The sequence below is a fragment of the Macrobrachium nipponense genome, chromosome 12, assembly GCF_015104395.2.
Source record: "Macrobrachium nipponense isolate FS-2020 chromosome 12, ASM1510439v2, whole genome shotgun sequence".
Classification (NCBI taxonomy): domain Eukaryota; kingdom Metazoa; phylum Arthropoda; class Malacostraca; order Decapoda; family Palaemonidae; genus Macrobrachium; species Macrobrachium nipponense.
Window position 1 is genome coordinate 105,761,911 of NC_087205.1, and position 17,935 is coordinate 105,779,845.

Sequence of the window (17,935 nt, forward strand, 5' to 3'; positions counted from 1 at the left end):
GGACTTTACAGCTACAACCTTTCATAAATTGAGCAATTTTTGTATGTAGAGCCGTAAAAGTTTTCGTATTTGCTTTCGTATCTCAAGTTTTTCGTAAGTTGAGCCTTTCGTATGTCGAGGTACCCCTATAGCAGTAGACTCGGACTGGCTGGAATAGGCTACGAAGATAACCACTTGTTAGGCTAAAAGGTATGACCCAATTATCCTGGCTATAAAGTAATGAAAGAAACATTCACCTCTTTCTTTCGACTTAAGTTTCCATTCAACTTCATTAAGAAGAATGGTTCTCCAGTACTTTCGAAGGAACCAAGCTTTCGATTAACTGTAACTACTTGTCTAAGAGTCAAAGAGTTTGGTCAATATTCTTATAGGAACAAACCCGCTTATACCAACAAGTACATAAAACATTGGAATTCTTCTTACCTGTAAAGGTTTGAAGTTTTCTGGAGTCAACCCAAAAGTATACTAATTCCCACCATTCAGTCTGTATACGATCACTAAGAGGTATCCATATCCTTCCATCAATCCGTGCATTTTACTTGTAAAACGGACTCTACATGACTAAAACAAGGTAATTCATACACTTTCATATCCTTTTTCAAACCAAACACCATGCCAATGCCCGAGGGAAGCATGCTGGCAGGTGTCTCGGTGCTCCCCGAAAGGTTATTGAATTGACTAATCAAATCAATCACCTCCTCATACAAAGCCAGAAACTCTTGGTTTTCCCTTCCCTCCGGATCTAACGCACTGTGTTCAGCCACAGATGTTAACTCACTTCTATCCTCTGACAAACGTCTGGGTGCGTCATGGCCGTCAGACCATACGGCCGTGGCATCTTTGCTCTTTAATGGCCACTGATGGCTCGATCCCGAATAGTCAGTAGGATCTGAGAACGTATCTATTTGCATACGTCATGGCCGACTGACCATACGGCCACGACATCTTTGATCTTTAATGGCCACTGATGGCTTGATCTCAAATAGTCAGTAGGATTTGAGAAGGTATCTATTTGCATGCGTCATGGTCGTCCAACCATACGGCCTCGGCGTCTTTGATCTTTGAAGGGCGCTGATGGCTCGACCTTGAATATATATAAACAGTAGGATTTGGGAAGATATCGGTTTGTAATCCTATATACAAATATGAGAGCAATTTTATCATATTGCATTATTCTGACACCTAGAGTCCATGGAAAATGTTTGTAAAAACGTCGGCGTACTTATCAAGTTCAGCAACGGCATTGTAGTCTCTCTTAGACTCTTTGTAGTCACCACTGGCAACTCTGCGTCAGCCGCTAGCCCAGCGACCGTTGACTCTTTCGCTCTTTCAGACTCTTGTAAACGGCTTCATCCGATTGCTTTGAGCTTACCAGCCACTGACTTCTTGATTTTCTTGCTGATTGGGCTGTGACAATCCTGGTTCGAAGATGAAGAAGAATTTACTCTTCTCCTCTTATCCCGAGGATCAGTCACGAAATCCCGTATCCTCCAACGCTTGACTGGTACACTCGGTGATGCCATCGAACTTAGCCATGACACCATCTAGAAGAAGAAGACAAAGAATCACGCCTTTTCTTTTTGTCTTACTTAGCCATTTTCACCTCTAGATCCTGTTTATTCTACATTACTGTGTGTACCAATGAGTCAGAAAGCGTATTAGGTTCCGGAGGCCAGCGAAGTATATCGAGAATCAGTAGGCTGTGACGTCATGACTATGGCCATTTGCAAGCGGTTTTGGTTATGACGTCAACACACTTGATGGAAGCGTGAGGCCAAGATCAAGAGACCCACCCTTCTGTGGCATTTCTACTTTACAAGGATGTGACAGTCCTGGCTCAAAGATGAAGAAATTATTCTTCTCCTCCTGGCACGAGGATCAGTCACGAAGTCCCTGACTCTAGCCTTTTCCAATTCTTCACAGCAGCCACACTAGACTAACTTTCCAACATTCACTTATTCGACAATTACAACTACTTCTTGTGCTTTCATATAATAGGGATGTAACAATCCTGGCTTGAAGATGGAGAGGAAACTTCTCCTCTTGGCTCTAGGATCAGCTACAATGTCCCTATTCTTCCAGGATTGGCAGGAGAACGCACTGGCATTAAAGCCCGTCACCTAACCTTGTTGACGCCTAAGCGGAAGGATACAGAGGAAAAACTTGTCTCTTTTCCATTATGTGACTAATATCTCCTAACGTTTGTAATTTCTCTCAAAAACAATGTGCATTAAAAACCTCCAATCCGAAAGCATAGTTGTAAAGTACTCTTGTACCTTGAAATGAAAATGGAAGCATGTCTTCATGTAGGCTGCAGCTGTGAAGTGACGTCATGGCGGTCGCCATGTTTATGACGTCACTGAACAACTCGAATGCAAAGCCAGCACCCCACCAGAAGTGCAAGGATGTTAATGTTATTCTCGTAGGCATAGCAACCTGACATTAAAGGCGGCCTTGTTGCACTATCTGCTTCTTTACAGATGGCGACGCATCCGACCACCACTCAGTGCATATCAGGATAAAGGAGACATCCATCACGAGGGACCCTGGATGGCAGCCCGACATTATACACCAAACCAACTGTCCTTCTCGGGTTGGTTCTCCTGATAACCCTAACACCGACCGCACACCTGCATCCTTTCTACCCACGTATCTGGAATGAAAACAAGATGGCGATGCACACCTCTCCCCACAGGGAAAGGAGCACAATTAGTCATAATTACTTCCCAAAGCACATCCAGATACATCAAAGCTTTGGATTACAGGCAATCCATATGAATATGCGATATTCCAAAGCACAGGTAACAAATTAACCGTACCTTAAGAGTTTCTTCACCTACGACTTACTACACGATTAGTGCCTCGACATCGAAAATGTTGAAGAAAATATTAGGGCATTTACCTGCTTCTTGTGATATCCAGGAAGTCTTGCAGCATGAGAACGCTTCATGTTCACATACCCGGGAATTCCAAACTACAAATTGAAAACAGGGGTCAGAGTAAACCGGCTTTAAAAGGACGGAGCAAAGCACGTCCTCACTTAAAGGCGGTAAGAAAATAACGGACAGGGTCATGAGTTAATGAGGGGTATGTGGGTGGCTCCAAAGGTCTCGTGACCAAGCACAGATGCCAATAGTCCCTTGCGTACACAATTATTTTAAACTTTACAGGTTTCCAGCTTGTGCTGAGTATTTATCCTAATGTTAAGACCGAAGGTTTGTTTCGTATATGAACAATTTGTCATTTGTTCATATACGAAACAAACCTTTGGTCTTAACATTAGGATAGACTTACTTATTGGTGGGGGTAAGTCTTTACAAATGACTGGGAGTTTGCCACCTTTATCCATTTCCGATGATGTATTCTAAGATAATGGACTATAACCTTTGAACCAAAGATATATGAGAATCTATTGGTTTCCCTCTCTGGGTGTTTCATGCAATGCCATGGCTTATGCATTATGGAAGGTGGAGAGCCATCCGTTCTCATAAACCACTCCTGTCCCTGTACCTGGATCTATTATCACCCCCTCTCTTCTTATTATTGAGAGGAGTGTGTTGCTACTGAAAAGTATCCTATGCTCTAAATTATCTTTGCAGTATGGTTGATTATCTTTGCAGTAAGGCTGTCTCCCTCCCCTGCATCTAGTCTGTTCCAGCTCATGATGGAACTCTGCTCTCCCTCTTGCTGCCCGTAGGTAAAGGAGTAGTTAGAAAAGTAGTAAAGAAGGAAGACCAGTCATCTCATTCATTCTACTTTCATACCTTCATCTTAGACTAGACACTAACTGACCCACCAGGGGGTACTGGATGACCTATACCACTTGCTGGGCAGCCAACACTGGACCCAAGGAAAAAGTGTCCAAGCATCTATGGGCAATATCTTTGAAATAAGAGGAAGTGAAAGTTGTTTGGCGTTGCCAAATACCAGCTTTCAAATTCCTCTCCACAGACATATTTTTCTTGAATGCCAAAGAAGCGCTCTAGCTCTCTCCAGGCTATTTGACCCTCTGTCTCCTGTCATGTATGCATTCCTGATTGTTTCTCTGAACCAAAATGATATTGTGTTCCTGGACACTTCCTTCTTGTTCCATCCTGTACTCACAAAAAGCCTTCGGCATCCCGGCCTGAGATGTTGCGTTTTTCTTAAGTACTCTCTTATACTCTAGCTACGAAAGGTTGAGACTTTCCTACAATTAGCAGTGTTGACACATCTATCTTGCCAGAGGAGCTATTTAATCCAAATCCAAAAAGGTACATTTTCAGGATTAACCTCCTTGAGGCTAAGGTTAATCCGGAGAATGGACATATACGAGCGTACAGTCCAGCTATTTGCTTTTATTCACAGTGACTTCGTTTTTAAAGTAATATATGCCACGTCAATGTATGCTTACGTTTAACGTATTTACTTACCTATCTATCTATCTCTATATATGTATATATATTAAATTTTATATATAAATATGTGTACACATATACACATGCAAAATTTAATTGGGGTTTATATATATTATGTATATATAAGTATGTGTATATACAGCCCTAATTAAATTTTGCATCAAGCAACTCGAAAAATGTATAGGAAGGCCCCAGTGGTATAATGTTTTGTTCTCAGAGTTTTGCTTTTGTACCAACGAATGGAGGGAGGTGACAGACAATCGAGACAATCCTGTTATTACTGTGACCATGGTGTGACCCGTGGTCACTTTCCTTAATCATCCATACACGAGGAAATGGCAGCGCCGCTCAAAAATTTTGCCAAATCTACCAAATTGTCACCCTTTTTCCTGAAGTTTGAAAAGGTTTGAGAAAATATGGCAGCAGTGCTAATCACCCTCGAGTCTCAACCTTTTGTAGCCAGAGTATAGTATCTGACAGGGCATAGCAGCATTTCTTCAGGATCATTGTCCACAAATTCTCCCAGAGAAGGTATGGAAAAGGAGTCGAATCTGCCATCCACTACTGATGGGTTTTGAGTTTTGGCTACGAATTCCGAGACAAACTCGAAAACCATACTTCCAACCTCTCGAATGCTTCACCACATATGACAAACCATGCAGGTCCCCCACCCTTTTGGTTGAGGCTACAGCCAATAGGAAGACTGCATTCAGGGTCAAGCTTCTATCTGTGGACTGTCGCAATGGCTCGTATGGGGGTTTTGCAAGACTGCTCAAAACTCTTCATTAACATAGCCATTTCCCGTGAAGAAGAAATGTCCGCGCCTTCCATCCGTAGAACCAAAGCTAGAGCAGCCCCGTATCCCTATACAGCAGATACAGACACGTCTTTCTGTTCTGAGATATATCAGAAAGTCCGCTAACTGTTGAATAGTGGTTCTGAGAGGAGACAAGTTCCCTCTATGTCACCAATCACAGTACGTGGACCATTTTCCTTGGTACACAGCTGCTGATGACCTGATATTTCCTGCCATCTGTGTAGCTGCTTTCTGAGAAAAGCCTCTCGCTCATAGGAGATACTTGAGTCTCCACCCGTGAAGTAATAGGGACTTCACCGACTAATGGTACCTCTCCACGTGTGGTTGACATAGTAGGTTGTTCCATGGAGATAACTCTCTCAGCACATCTGGGCCTACCAGTCATGAGGTTCTGAGACTGCATCACCTTGTTCAGAACCTGACGGATTAGCCAAAATGGAGGAAATGCGTACACGTCCAGATTGTCCCATGGGTATTGTAGCGCATCTTCTGCTACTGCCTCTGCATCCGGGACTACTGAACAATACTTCCAACTTTTTGTTGTACCTGGTTGAGAATAGGTCATGATTGGCTTTTCCCGTTAGATGAACATTTTGTCCACCACTTCCTGATGCAAGGACCACTCCATTCCTAGAATCTGGTCCTTGCAGCTCAATTTGTTAGCAACCATGTTTCTTTTTCCTGGAATATATCTGGCTCTGATGTCTACCAAGTTCTCTACAGCCCACTGATGAAGTTGAACAGTCATCAGGTGTGACTGCCGAGATACTGGGCCTCCTTGCTTGTTTATGTAAGCTACTACTGTGCAGTTGTCCGATATCAATACCACTGATTGCCCCTTCAACCTCTCCCGGAATTCCTGTAGTGCAAGAAAAACTGCTTTTAACTCCAGCATGTTTATATGGAGTTCTCTGTCCTTGCAATTCCAATTCTCTGAAATCATGAGCTCCTCCATGTGGGCACCCCAACTTTCGAGTGACGCATCCGAGAACAGCAAGAGATCTGGAGAGGGTTGCTGAAGTTAAACTCCCACTGTCAGATTGTTGTCCTGCACCCACCACAGTAGGTCTTTCCTCACCTCTGTCAACAAGGGAATTTGCTTGTATGGATGATCTACTGTAGGCGACCAAAACTCCTTCATCCTCCATTGTACTGATCAAAGGTGTAGTCTCCCTGTGGCACCAGCTTCTCCAAAGAAACTTAGAATTCCCAGGACTACTTGCCACTGTTTTTCTGGCTGTGTTTGTTTTCCCAGAAAGGCACTCACCACTTGTTTGCATTTCTCTACCCTCTGGTCTGCTGGGAAAACTTTGGCCTTTACTGTGTTTATAATCATACCCAGATACACCAGCCTCTGACTGGGATCCAACTTTGACTTCTCCTGATTTATCATAATGCCTAGGCTGTGACAAAACTGCAGAAGGGTATCCCTGTCCCTGAGTAATTTCTCTCTGGACTTTGCTATCACAACCAGTTGTCTAGATATCTTATTAGCCTGATCCCCTGACCATGCGCCCATGTCGACACAACTGTGAATACTCTTGTAAAAACTTGGGGAGACGTTGTCAATCCGAAGCACACTCTGAATTGGAGAACTTTCTCTGCAAGACTGAAGTGGAGAAATTTCCTGGAAGTCTGATGGACTGGGATCTGATCTCCGACGGCCGATGTTGGATCGAGCTTGAATAGCCAGTAGAACATGAGCGTCTAACTGCTTCTATGCTCGCGGATCTAGAGCGAAAACTTCGTCTATTCCTCCAAGATGACGGTCCTCGCAAAACCGAACTTATTTCCTCTCTATCTACATTAATATTATTCAAGGTCACTGGACTACCATCTCCGATGGCCGTCGGGGAAATTGACCTTGATCTATTGTCGAGGCGAACAACGCCTTCCATCGGTGTATCAGGAGAGGTTACCAACTATTATTTGAACTTTTTTAATGGAAGCTTTCTCATCCTTCCTTCTTATTTTAAAAGGTCTAACAGGAGAAACTGGTATATGTTCTCCATTCTTTGTTGAATGCTGCCCACTCACTGTTGATTTCCCCAACGGCAGTGGAGTCTCTACTAAACGCTTTGTCCTCACCACTGGCATCTCCGCAGCGGTCGCCATTCCAGTGGCCGTCAACGTTTTCGCCCATTCAGACGCATTAAGTAATAACTTTACAAGCCGCTGCCTTCTTCACTTTGTTGCTGACCAGGATGTGACAGTCCTGGCTCAAAGATGAAGAAGCATTTACTCTTCTCCTCTTGGCATGAGGATCAGTCACGAAGTCCCTTATCCTCCAACGTTTGGCTGGTACACGCAGTGACGTCATTGAATTTTACGATGAAGCCGAACTAGAGGAAGAAGACGAAGATGATTCACATCTTTTCTTTTTGTCTTTATCTATTTTGTCATCTAGAGCTTATAATTTCTTCATGACTGTGTGTACCAATGAATCAGAAAGCGTAATCGTCTCCGGAGGCAACAAAGTAGTGAGTGAAGCAGTTGGCTGTGACATCATGGAATCAGCCATGCCCATGTGTGACGTCGGTTGTGACGTCACCACGCTTGTAGGGAGACTGATTGACTACTGCTGGTATCCCTGCTTGTGCTGCAAAACTGTTTCCAAAGTTCTGCATTGCCGGAAACATCAATGTTGTTGCCAGTGCCATAGCATTCACTCCCAAAAATTGCAGGCCAGGGGAATGCGGAACATTCATCGTTGGCAGGCCCGGGTGAAAACATGATGCCATATAGTGAGATAGCAACCCTTCCAAGGTTGGTACGCCTGGTAGGGCTAATGCCGACCACATTCCTTCCATTCTCTGTGCATCGGGGCTGAAATCTGGGAGAAAGATGGCAATGCTCCCCTTATCTCTGCCGGGGATGACGGAGAGTAATTATGCATAAAATTACACAAAACCCATACTGGAGTTTCCAATAAGGAATCGTTAGAAAAAACTGAAGGGGTATGGAGCACTCTGATGTATCGCCGATACAAAAGAAGCTGACCATAAAACTTCATCCATTGTTCCACCGACTAACCACTACAAAGTGAACAAGGATTAGTAATAGTACAGACATTTTCTCTGCACCTACTAAACGTTGGATGAGGATCCGTAAATACCGACGTTAAAAATCTTAAACAAGGAAACCCACTCACTCCAGGGAATTTCCTTTGTCTCTTGCAAGATCCCGAAGAAATTTCCCTTGGTGAAGCAAAATTCTCCATATCTCGTAATGTACACACACCTAGCAGATCACACCTATGCTGAGATCACCTAGAGAGAGAAAATAAGGAAAATATGAATAAAACGGGCAAACTAATCCGGCTTTAAACAGATAGAAAGTAATCACATCCTATCTGGAAGGCGGTAGGAAAGTAACTGATAGGTCACGGGACACCAAAGGCATTCTGGAACCACAATACCCCGTGACCTGGTACAAATGCCAATAGTTCCTGGATCGCACGGTTTTTTTTATTAATTCTAACGGTTTCCAGCTTGGCGCTAGTATTATCCTGATGTTAAGACCGAAGATTTCGTATATGAACAAACTTTACTTATGCTATATCAGCAGTAACAAAACACACTCTAATTATAGAATACAGTATTTGTTAACATTAAAAACAGTATTAATATGCCGTACCTGTGCACAAGCTTCTTCAGGTGCTCGGGCTGAAACAGAATACAAAGCAGAAAGATCCAATTTATGGGTTGGAACTTTTTCAAGAGCATGAACAATGGCTGGACCAAGATGTGTGCTCTGACCCTGGGCTCTTATCCCTGTCAGTAACAATCTTGGTCGGTGAACAGCACAGTCCTTCAATTCAATATGCTTTGCAAAGGCGTGTGGAAAACTTCTACCAAGAATGCGCAAAGCCATGGTGAGGGAAGTTTCAAGTAACGGCTGCACTGATGTACTTAACCGACGGCCTACAGCAGCTGCTGATCTCTGCCCTGCTGCAACTATCTTTGACATTGCAATCCTGAAGTGACAAAGCTTCACCTGCAAATTAGAAATGAAAAAATTTAACTGTTCCACAAACAATGGTTTCTTTTGCATAATGATAATAAAGTAGAAAATTTTACTTTAAAGAAATACTTTCTAAAACACAACAGAAATAAAAAATACCCTATTCATAATACGTTTTCATACGCATTTTAAACATTAAAGCATAAACATTTATAAAATCAACACATCGATCGCTAATTTGCACTTTTTTTAAAATCAATATTTTCGGAAGAGTGGCGGCGGCTCACAAGAAAAAACATGAAAAACAAGAAGCCCCAACATAATTCCCAACCTTACAATTGAGGCAAGTATATAAATAAACAACATTGGAAGTCATCAGGGATCTTAGTTTGTCTTTGTCTAAATAAAGAAGCAGTGGTTAACAGGTTCTTGGGTATAGCTCTACTGCTAAATGCCCGAAGGTGCTGGTGAATAAGGTCATTTAGCTGAACATAGACTACCATGAATTAAAGGAATATTGAAATAAAAAGCCAAATTGGGTACATTAGGAATGTTAAAAACAGGAACAAACTTAGTTAAGAAAGTTATACAATTGTTTAATTAAAAACTTGGATGTGTAGCAATTTTCTGAAAAATAGTTCAGGAGAAATAAGTTTTCTTGGTGGAAACCAAACCAAGTGGGAGAGTACAGATGGAATTTGATTTAAAATTAAAATGGCAACTGCTATAAAAATTTTACCTAAATCAGTAAATGTTTGCTTTCTAAACATAGAAGTGTAGATACGTAGACGATAACTTTTTAATTTTCCGAAATAAAGAGCAAGTTGATTAGTTTCTAAAATATCCCAATTTAGCCCACCCCAACATTAAGTTCACGATTGATTACGAAAACAACAACAAACTTGCATTTTTAGATATATTTGTCCCGTTAAATGCAGGGCTTCAGTGCTTCTATTTTTAGAAAGCAAACATTTACTGGTTTAGGTACAAATTTTTATGTGTCATTCTGACTTCAACGTAAACATTCCAACACCACCTGGTGAGGACCGGGTGACTGCAGACAGTCCTAATGAGTTAGCCAAGCGTAATTTGAACTTTAACAGTAGGTAAGATTAATTCCAAATAATGAAATTACACAGGATTAATTACTTATACTTACATTAACCTGAGACACATCTATCAGAAGCTTCTGTTTACTTGCATAGATTTGTGGATATCTTGATCTTAAGGCTACAAGAGTTGCTTCAGCACAAAGTGATTTGATATCTGCACCACAATAACCAACTGTTTGCTGTGCCAAATGACACAGGAGTTTTTTGCTGGGCTGAGGTTCCCATTTCTCAGTGTGGATCTTCAGAATATGTAAACGAGCCTGGAAGAACAAAAGATCATGGTAAAACACCTAAAAATTATAAACTAATTTTATCCATCAGACAATCAACACTCAGCATATCAAATTTGTCAAGTAAGTTTGTGTTAATACATTCTATTACCACAATCTACAGGTGCTCTCAACTCAAGTAAGCTTCAAGTTTCACATTTTTGTCAAAATAAGGTTTCTATTCAAATAAAAAAAATTGAATTTTCCTAAGCGTAATGTACTTTAAGTCAGATATTTGCTTATAGTAACCTTTGTATATATATTTTCAAGCAATACAACAGTGCAACTGGGGAAACTTCTGATGCAGAATAAAACACTTTAACTTTAACATCAAGTACTTAAAATGGGACACTCAACCAAGGCAATTTTTGTACATTTGCTAGAAATACAACCAAGCAATTGAAAGACAGATTTAAAAAGGACATTTTTATGATAAAACAAGGTTTTACGTACACGTTACCAAGTAATTACTTAGTTAACAATTATGCTTGCACAGCATCCTAAAATTCAAAATTCATGGTAATATTGAGAGAGAGAGAGAGAGAGAGAGAGAGAGAGAGAGAGAGAGAGAGAGAGAGAGAGAGAGAGAGAGAGAGAGAGAGAGAGAGAGAGAGAGAGAGAGAGGGTGTTATTAGAAAGAGGACAAGAAAGATTCTTCATAGAACACCAGAGGTTACTAGAAGGTACTCTGATTTTCTCAAAGCTATGTAGATAGTACCTCATGGCTCTGACTGAGCTGAATGGAGGCAAGGCATACAAGTCCAGACCCAACCAATCAAGCAGCATGGCGTCCGTCGCCCAAGCCATAGGACCCAGGGCTGGAGAGCAGAAGAGAGAAAAGATTGTTTCTTTAGGTGGCAAACAAGTCTATGGAGGGCTTGTCCAACAATCTCCAAAGGTCAATGCAAATCTTGTTGTCCACGGTCCTTCCCGTAAGAAGAACTTGCTTCCGACAGCTCAGCTCGTCTGTTAGAACGTTTAATTTCCCTTGAATGGAGTGTGTACAGTTACTTGATACCAGAGGGCCCTACGAAGAAGTTCCTTTGCAGTCTGGCAGAGAAAAGGAACAAGTGCCCCCCCGGTTTCTTGATATACAACAGCTCCATGATGTTGTCTGCATGAACAACTACTGTCTTGTTGCGAATCGACAATGAATAGCCTTCAGTTCTTCTATTGATGTGAAGGTTGGTTTCCTCCTGGGTCTGCGTCCCAGAAACCTCAATTCCCTAGAAGGGTCACCCAGCCTAGATCTGAAGCATCAGAGTAGAAGTCTAGATCGGGACTCAGAAGGAGAAGGGATATTCATCCTTTGGAGAGCCACCAATGGAGATCCAACTTTATCTCCCAAGTGATGGGAAACACAACCAAGTCTGGTTGAGTCTTCCTGTCCTAGCTGGCTTTGAGGAAGAATTGGAGAACTCTCATATGCAATCTGCCCAACATGACAAAGGTTGCGATTAATGACAAGAGTCCTTACAAGGCTCATCCATTGACAGGCCAAACTTGATGAAAAAGAAATGAACTTGCCAACTGTCACTATGCAGTTTGCGATTCTCTTGGGGGACAGAAAAACCTGAAAAGTCTGAGAGTTGAGAATCATCGACAAATAAAGAATCTCCTGTGTTCAAACAAACTGGGATTTCTGGAGATTTAGAATTCCTAGATACTGTGAGAGTTGTAGAGTTGTTTGAAGGCCTTTTGCGCATTTTCCTTTGACGGGGATCGAAGAAGCCAGTCATCCAGATAAAGGCTGATGTTTATGCCGACTAAATGGAGCCATTTGGTAAGAGGCGGACTCGAGACAATACTTGGGGGGTTGTGGGGAGGTCGAAGCTGAGGGACAGAACTGGTAGACTTCCCCTTGAAAGACGAACCTTATCTTGCATATCTGGAGTGATCATCCAATCGCCCAGATAAAAGGAACCCATGACTGACTGGCTCGTCTCCATTCCGAACTTCATCTTCTTTACAAAATGATTGAGGGCACTTACATCAAGAACCGGCCTCCAGCACTGATGGTTTGGGGACTACAATAAGGCAATTGCAGAAGCCCTGGGAGAGAACATCCTCTTTGGCTTCCTTAAGGAGGGAGGGGATAATTCCTTCGAAAGGGCCAAATGTGTCTCTGAGCCTCTTGAGTAGGCCGTCAAAGTGATGGGAGAGGAAAGTAAAAAACGATGCAGTAGCCCTTGTTCAAAATTCAACCCTGAGGATCCATGGATCTGCTCCCCTGAGATCCCACTTTCTCCCAGAACAAAAGAAGTCTGGCTCCTAATGGGGCTTGAAGGACTTTTGGTTCTCTCTTCTTAATTACTCAAAGCAAAGACATGCGAGTTCTGAGGAGCTGTCTCATATGGCTTTATCAGCACAAGAAAGAATGCTAAATAGGTCTGCTGAAAAGAGATCATCTACGCCTTTAAAATTCTATATCTTCTTAGCAAGAGTTCCCACCATTTAATCTAAGAAACTCATAACCGCAAAAACTTTCAAGATATTTTTGACATGATGATCCAGCTCCAAAGATGAAAAGACTTTGGCTGACGCAAAGGCTGACTGACAAGACATATCAATGAGACATGAGAAGTCCCCTTGAGAGGAAGCTTCCCCAGTTACACAAGGCCAGTACTTTCTCTTGATCCCCTGATCAGATGAGAGGATGGTTGGACAAACTTGGCTTTGCCTTGTTCTCACTTCATTGAGAGCCATTCGTCAATAACCTTCATTGCCTTCCTTGAGGATGAAAGTGCCATCCTGGGAAGGAAGGCATGTTCTTCTTGAACACTAGCCATGAGGAAGGTGGAGACAAGAGAAGACAGAGTAGCTGGCGTGAAGAGGGTGGAAACTTTCCCAGATGAAAACGAAGAGACTTGTAATCCATGAGTGGAGAAGAGTCTAGGTCTTCATCATCTTCATACTTTGGGAAGACCAGAGATAAAGACAAATCTTGAACAGGCTTAGAGGGAGGAACCTCCCTAATAAAGCTCAAGATCTCCAACAGTTGATCTTTGATAGTAGCAAGAGTGGGGTCATCCAAGAGAAGACTTCTGAGGCCGAATTGAGTGTCTTGATGATGGTGGTACCGGGAACTGATTCCACGCTGGACGTACAGGAACAGGTACCTGGTGCACAGGAGCAAGAACTGGGAGTATGGGAGCTGGAACTGGGCTCTCGGGAGGGGATGCCTCACGACATGACAGGTACTTACCAATGGTTTGAATCCTTGGAAGAGAACGACAAAGGAGAATCCCATATCTGAGCAGGCAGCTGAACAGAGGTGAAAACTTTGGGTTCCACACTGTAGCTGCTCGATGAAAGAGGCTTGTTGAAGGTGTCCCTGGGAGCTTGACTGGTAGGGGGAGAACCGGGAGCAGAGTCATCTAAGTGCCTTTTTCATGGCCAGGATGAATCGAGGAAGTGTCTATAACAGCCATGATCTGAATCTGAGTTAGAAGACAAGCGGCGTACATCCAATAACATGCCTTTCCAACAGCAGTCAGTCGAACCCTGGGCTCTAGCAACAGGATCGACAGAGGGGGCAGCAACCCGTGGGCAAACACCACCAGCCTCCCTTGGACCTCTGGTGTGTCTTCTCCCTGGTGCAGGAGAGCAGGACAGTGACCTTCGTCTAGAACTGACAGGACTGGAAGCCACCTCCTCCTATGACACATCACTTGACTATCACTAGAAACTTTCTCAAACTTATCCATAAAAACAAGTAGGGACATTCCTATCTCTGACACTGAACTTAGAACTGAATTAACCTTGTTATCAAACTTAGAATCTAATCTTGCTTGAGACTGACAATGACATTGGGGTCAGAAGCATGGGAGCCAAGCATGGGAAGATGTGGGGGAACAGGAGAAGGACTGAGGATAGAGATATTATGACCAGGGGTAAAGGGAGGAGCCAGATGGGAGTCTGTCTCAGGCTTGGGAGAAGAATCTCTACTCAAAGAGCTCGAACTTTAGCGACCGCCTTCCTAAGCCTTTTCTTCTCAAGTTTAAGATGAGATTCAAGCATCTTCCATTTACTTGATATCATCCCATCCCTTCATTCAGAACAATTAACCTCCCTTGTACATACCTGTCCCCTACACTTAGTGCACATGGTATGTAAATCATAACAAAGCTTAGTTAGTCTAGTCTTACAGCCCTTGCTACAATAGCAAAGACTGGAAGTGCTAGAATCTGACATAGCTAAATTAAAAAGAAAATGAGCTAATTGTAGCAGCAAACCAACATACACAACGGCTAGAGGAAACCAAAGTGAGTACATCACTGACTTCAGCACAGACCAACCGGCAAATCAGGAAAGCAGGAGTGCAGAGATCGACAAGTTGGTTGCGTGACATAAAAGGGAATGACGTCTGGCTCCTGTCACTTTCACGTTCCTGTTGCAGTGGATGCGGCCTGTCATCCCACCCGGGCAACAGCCATATTACTGCGAATTTTGAATTTGATGCTGTGCAAGCATAATTGTTACCTAAGTATTTACTTTGTATGTTACTTTTATAATTTATATGCTTTGTTTCACAATTAGTTAACTCTCACTGAATGCTTGGATGAGTGAATTGTGAAATAAAATTTTTTTATTTTAATAAGTACTATAAGCACTGCTGCTATAAAATATCTTTAATAACAGAAAATTATGGTATCAGTTACATACAATATGAAAGACAAACCTGGTAATTCAATACAAAGATTATCAATTTAATACTGGTTTTGGAGGAGGAATGATGGTAAACTTTTGTATACATAACGTATGTATATCACACCACACAAATAACAATTAGTGTTATTCAAAATAAATAGCTTGAAGTCGATATTAAAAAAAAGTGAAATTTGTGGTATTAATAAAGTCATGTCTCAGTACAAAATACAATGTTTTCTGCATTTATGGGTTGCTTCATGTTTACTTAAAGGGGAACTTACGGTTATTAGCCATTAAATTTTGTCAAACAGAACTTTGAATAATCTAAAAAATACCAAATTTGTAACTAATTTGTATTTTTCATAACTAACAAACCTGAGGTCTTAACATTAGGATTTACTAGCGCCAAGCTGGAAACCGGTAGAATTAAAATTACACTTGTGAGATCCAGGACTAATGGCATCTATACCAGGTCACGGGTATTGTATACCCAGAATGCCCACGGCTACCTGTGACCCATCAGTTATATTTCTCACCCAGTTTAGACTGCTAGAGGGGTGGTTCGAGGTGGGCCTTTAACTGTTAAGACCTCAGGTTTGTTAGTTATGAAAATACAAATTAGTTACAAATTTGGTATTTGTTCATACACGAAACAAACCTTCGGTCTTAACATTAGGATAGACTTACTATTGGAGGGAGGTAAGTCTCTACAACTGACTGGGAGTTTGCCACCTTATCCATTTCCGAATATATAGGGAAATTCTAAGAGAATGGACAATGAACCTAGGACCAAAGATAGAAGCGGATCTATTGGTTTCCTCCCACTGGGTGTAGATACCATTCTACTGTTTACTCTTGTTCCTTGCGACTGGATCCACCTTCACCCCTCTTTTCCTTATTATCCAGAGGGGTGTGTTGCTACTGAAAAGTATATCATCAGCTAAGATAGCTTCACAGTATGGCTGACCATCTCACCTGCATCTAGTCCGTTCCAGCACATGACGGTACTCTCTTTCATATTGCCCGTAGTTAAAGGAGTAGGAAGAAAGTAGTAAAGAAAAAAGACCAGTCATCCCATTCATTCTACTTTCATACCTTTATCTTAGACTAGACACAAACTGACCCGCCAGGGGCACTGGATGAACTATATCACTTGTTGGGCCGCCACCACTGGACCCAAGGAAAAGGTGTCCAAGGATCTATGGGCAACATCTTTCAAATAAAATGAGGTGAAAGTTGTTTGGCGCTTCCACACGCCAGCTTTCAGAATTTTATCCACAGACATTCGTTTTCTTAAATGCCAGGGAAGCACTCACACCCTGATGTCATGAGCTCTAGCTCCCACCTGGCTATCTGACCCTCTGTCTTCTGCAGTATAAGCATCTCTGATCGTCTCCCTTAGCCAAAATGATATTGTATTCTTGGACACTTCCTTCTTGTTCCGTCCTGTACTTACGAACAACCTCCGGCACCCCGGCCTGAGGTGCCTTGTTCTCTTTAAGTACTCCCTTAGTGCCCTGACGGGGCACAGGAGCATCTCAGCTTTGTCGTTGTCTACAAAGTCTGCCAAGGAAGGTATGGTAAAGGAGTCGAATCTGCCGTCTACTATTGTTGGATTTTGGGTCTTTGCCACGAATTCTGGGACAAACTCACACACCATTGATCTCCAACCTCTCGAGTGCTTTATGAGATATGAGAGGCCATGCAGCTCCCCCACCCTTTTGGTTGAAGCCAGGGCCAATAAGAAGACTGTCTTCAGGGTCAGGCTCCTATCCGTGGACTGCCTTAGTGGTTCGTAGGGGGGTTTTGTCAGACTACTCAGTACCTTGGTCAGATCCCAATCTGGGGCTTTTAGCTCCTTTGGTGGGCATGACTGTTCAAAGCTCCTCATCAGCATGGCCAACTCCCATGAAGACGATATGTCCACTCCTTTCATTCGTAAGACTGAGGCTAGAGCAGCCCTGTACCCCTTCACTGCAGATACAGACATATGTTTTTCTGTTCTGAGATATATCAGAAAGTCTGCTAACTGCTGAATAGTGGTGCCGAGTGGAGACACGTTCCCTCTACGACACCAATCACAGTATGCTGACACTTTCCTTGGTATACTGTCGCAGATGATTTTCTGATATTACCTGCCATCTGAGTTGCTGCTTTCTGCGAAAACCCTCGCTCTCGGAGGAGATACTTGACAGTCTCCACCCGTGAAGCGATAGGGACTTCACCGAATGGTGGTACCTCTCCACGTGAGGCTGACACAGAAGGTTGCTCCATGGAGGAAACTCTCTTGGCACATCTACTAGGAGTTCCAGTAGGTCTGGAAACCACTGCTTTCGGCCATAACGGTGCTACCAGGGTCATCTTGAGGTTCTGAGACCGCATTACCCTGTTCAGAACCTGACGGATTAGACAAAATGGAGGAAATGCGTACACGTCCAGATTGTCCCAGGGGTGTTGTAGCGCATCTTCTGCTACTGCCTCTGCGTCCGGGACTACTGAACAATACACTTCCAACTTTTTGTTGTACCTGGTTGCGAATAGGTCTATGATCGGTCCTTCCCACAACATGAGCATCCTGTCCACTACCTGTTGGTGTAGGGACCACTCCGTTCCCAGAATCTGATCTCTGCGGCTCAACTTGTCGGCCACTATGTTTTTCTTTTTCCCGAATATACCTGGCCTTGATGTCTACCAGGTTCTCTATAGCCCACTGGTGAAGTTGAACTG

General features: G+C 42.8%; 1 protein-coding gene across 1 annotated transcript in view; it reads right to left on the reverse strand.

The window, feature by feature from the left end:
• The window catches only part of LOC135224912 (ATPase family AAA domain-containing protein 2-like), a 262,177-nt gene that overhangs the window by 59,039 nt on the left and 185,203 nt on the right, over positions 1 to 17,935 (reverse strand). Inside the window, exons 13-14 of the mRNA XM_064264237.1 lie at positions 10,337 to 10,549; positions 8,851 to 9,210 (exon numbers count right to left, since the gene is read on the reverse strand). Of these exons, the coding sequence (XP_064120307.1) occupies positions 8,851 to 9,210; positions 10,337 to 10,549 (573 nt within the window). The remainder of the gene's footprint in view (positions 1 to 8,850; positions 9,211 to 10,336; positions 10,550 to 17,935) is intronic.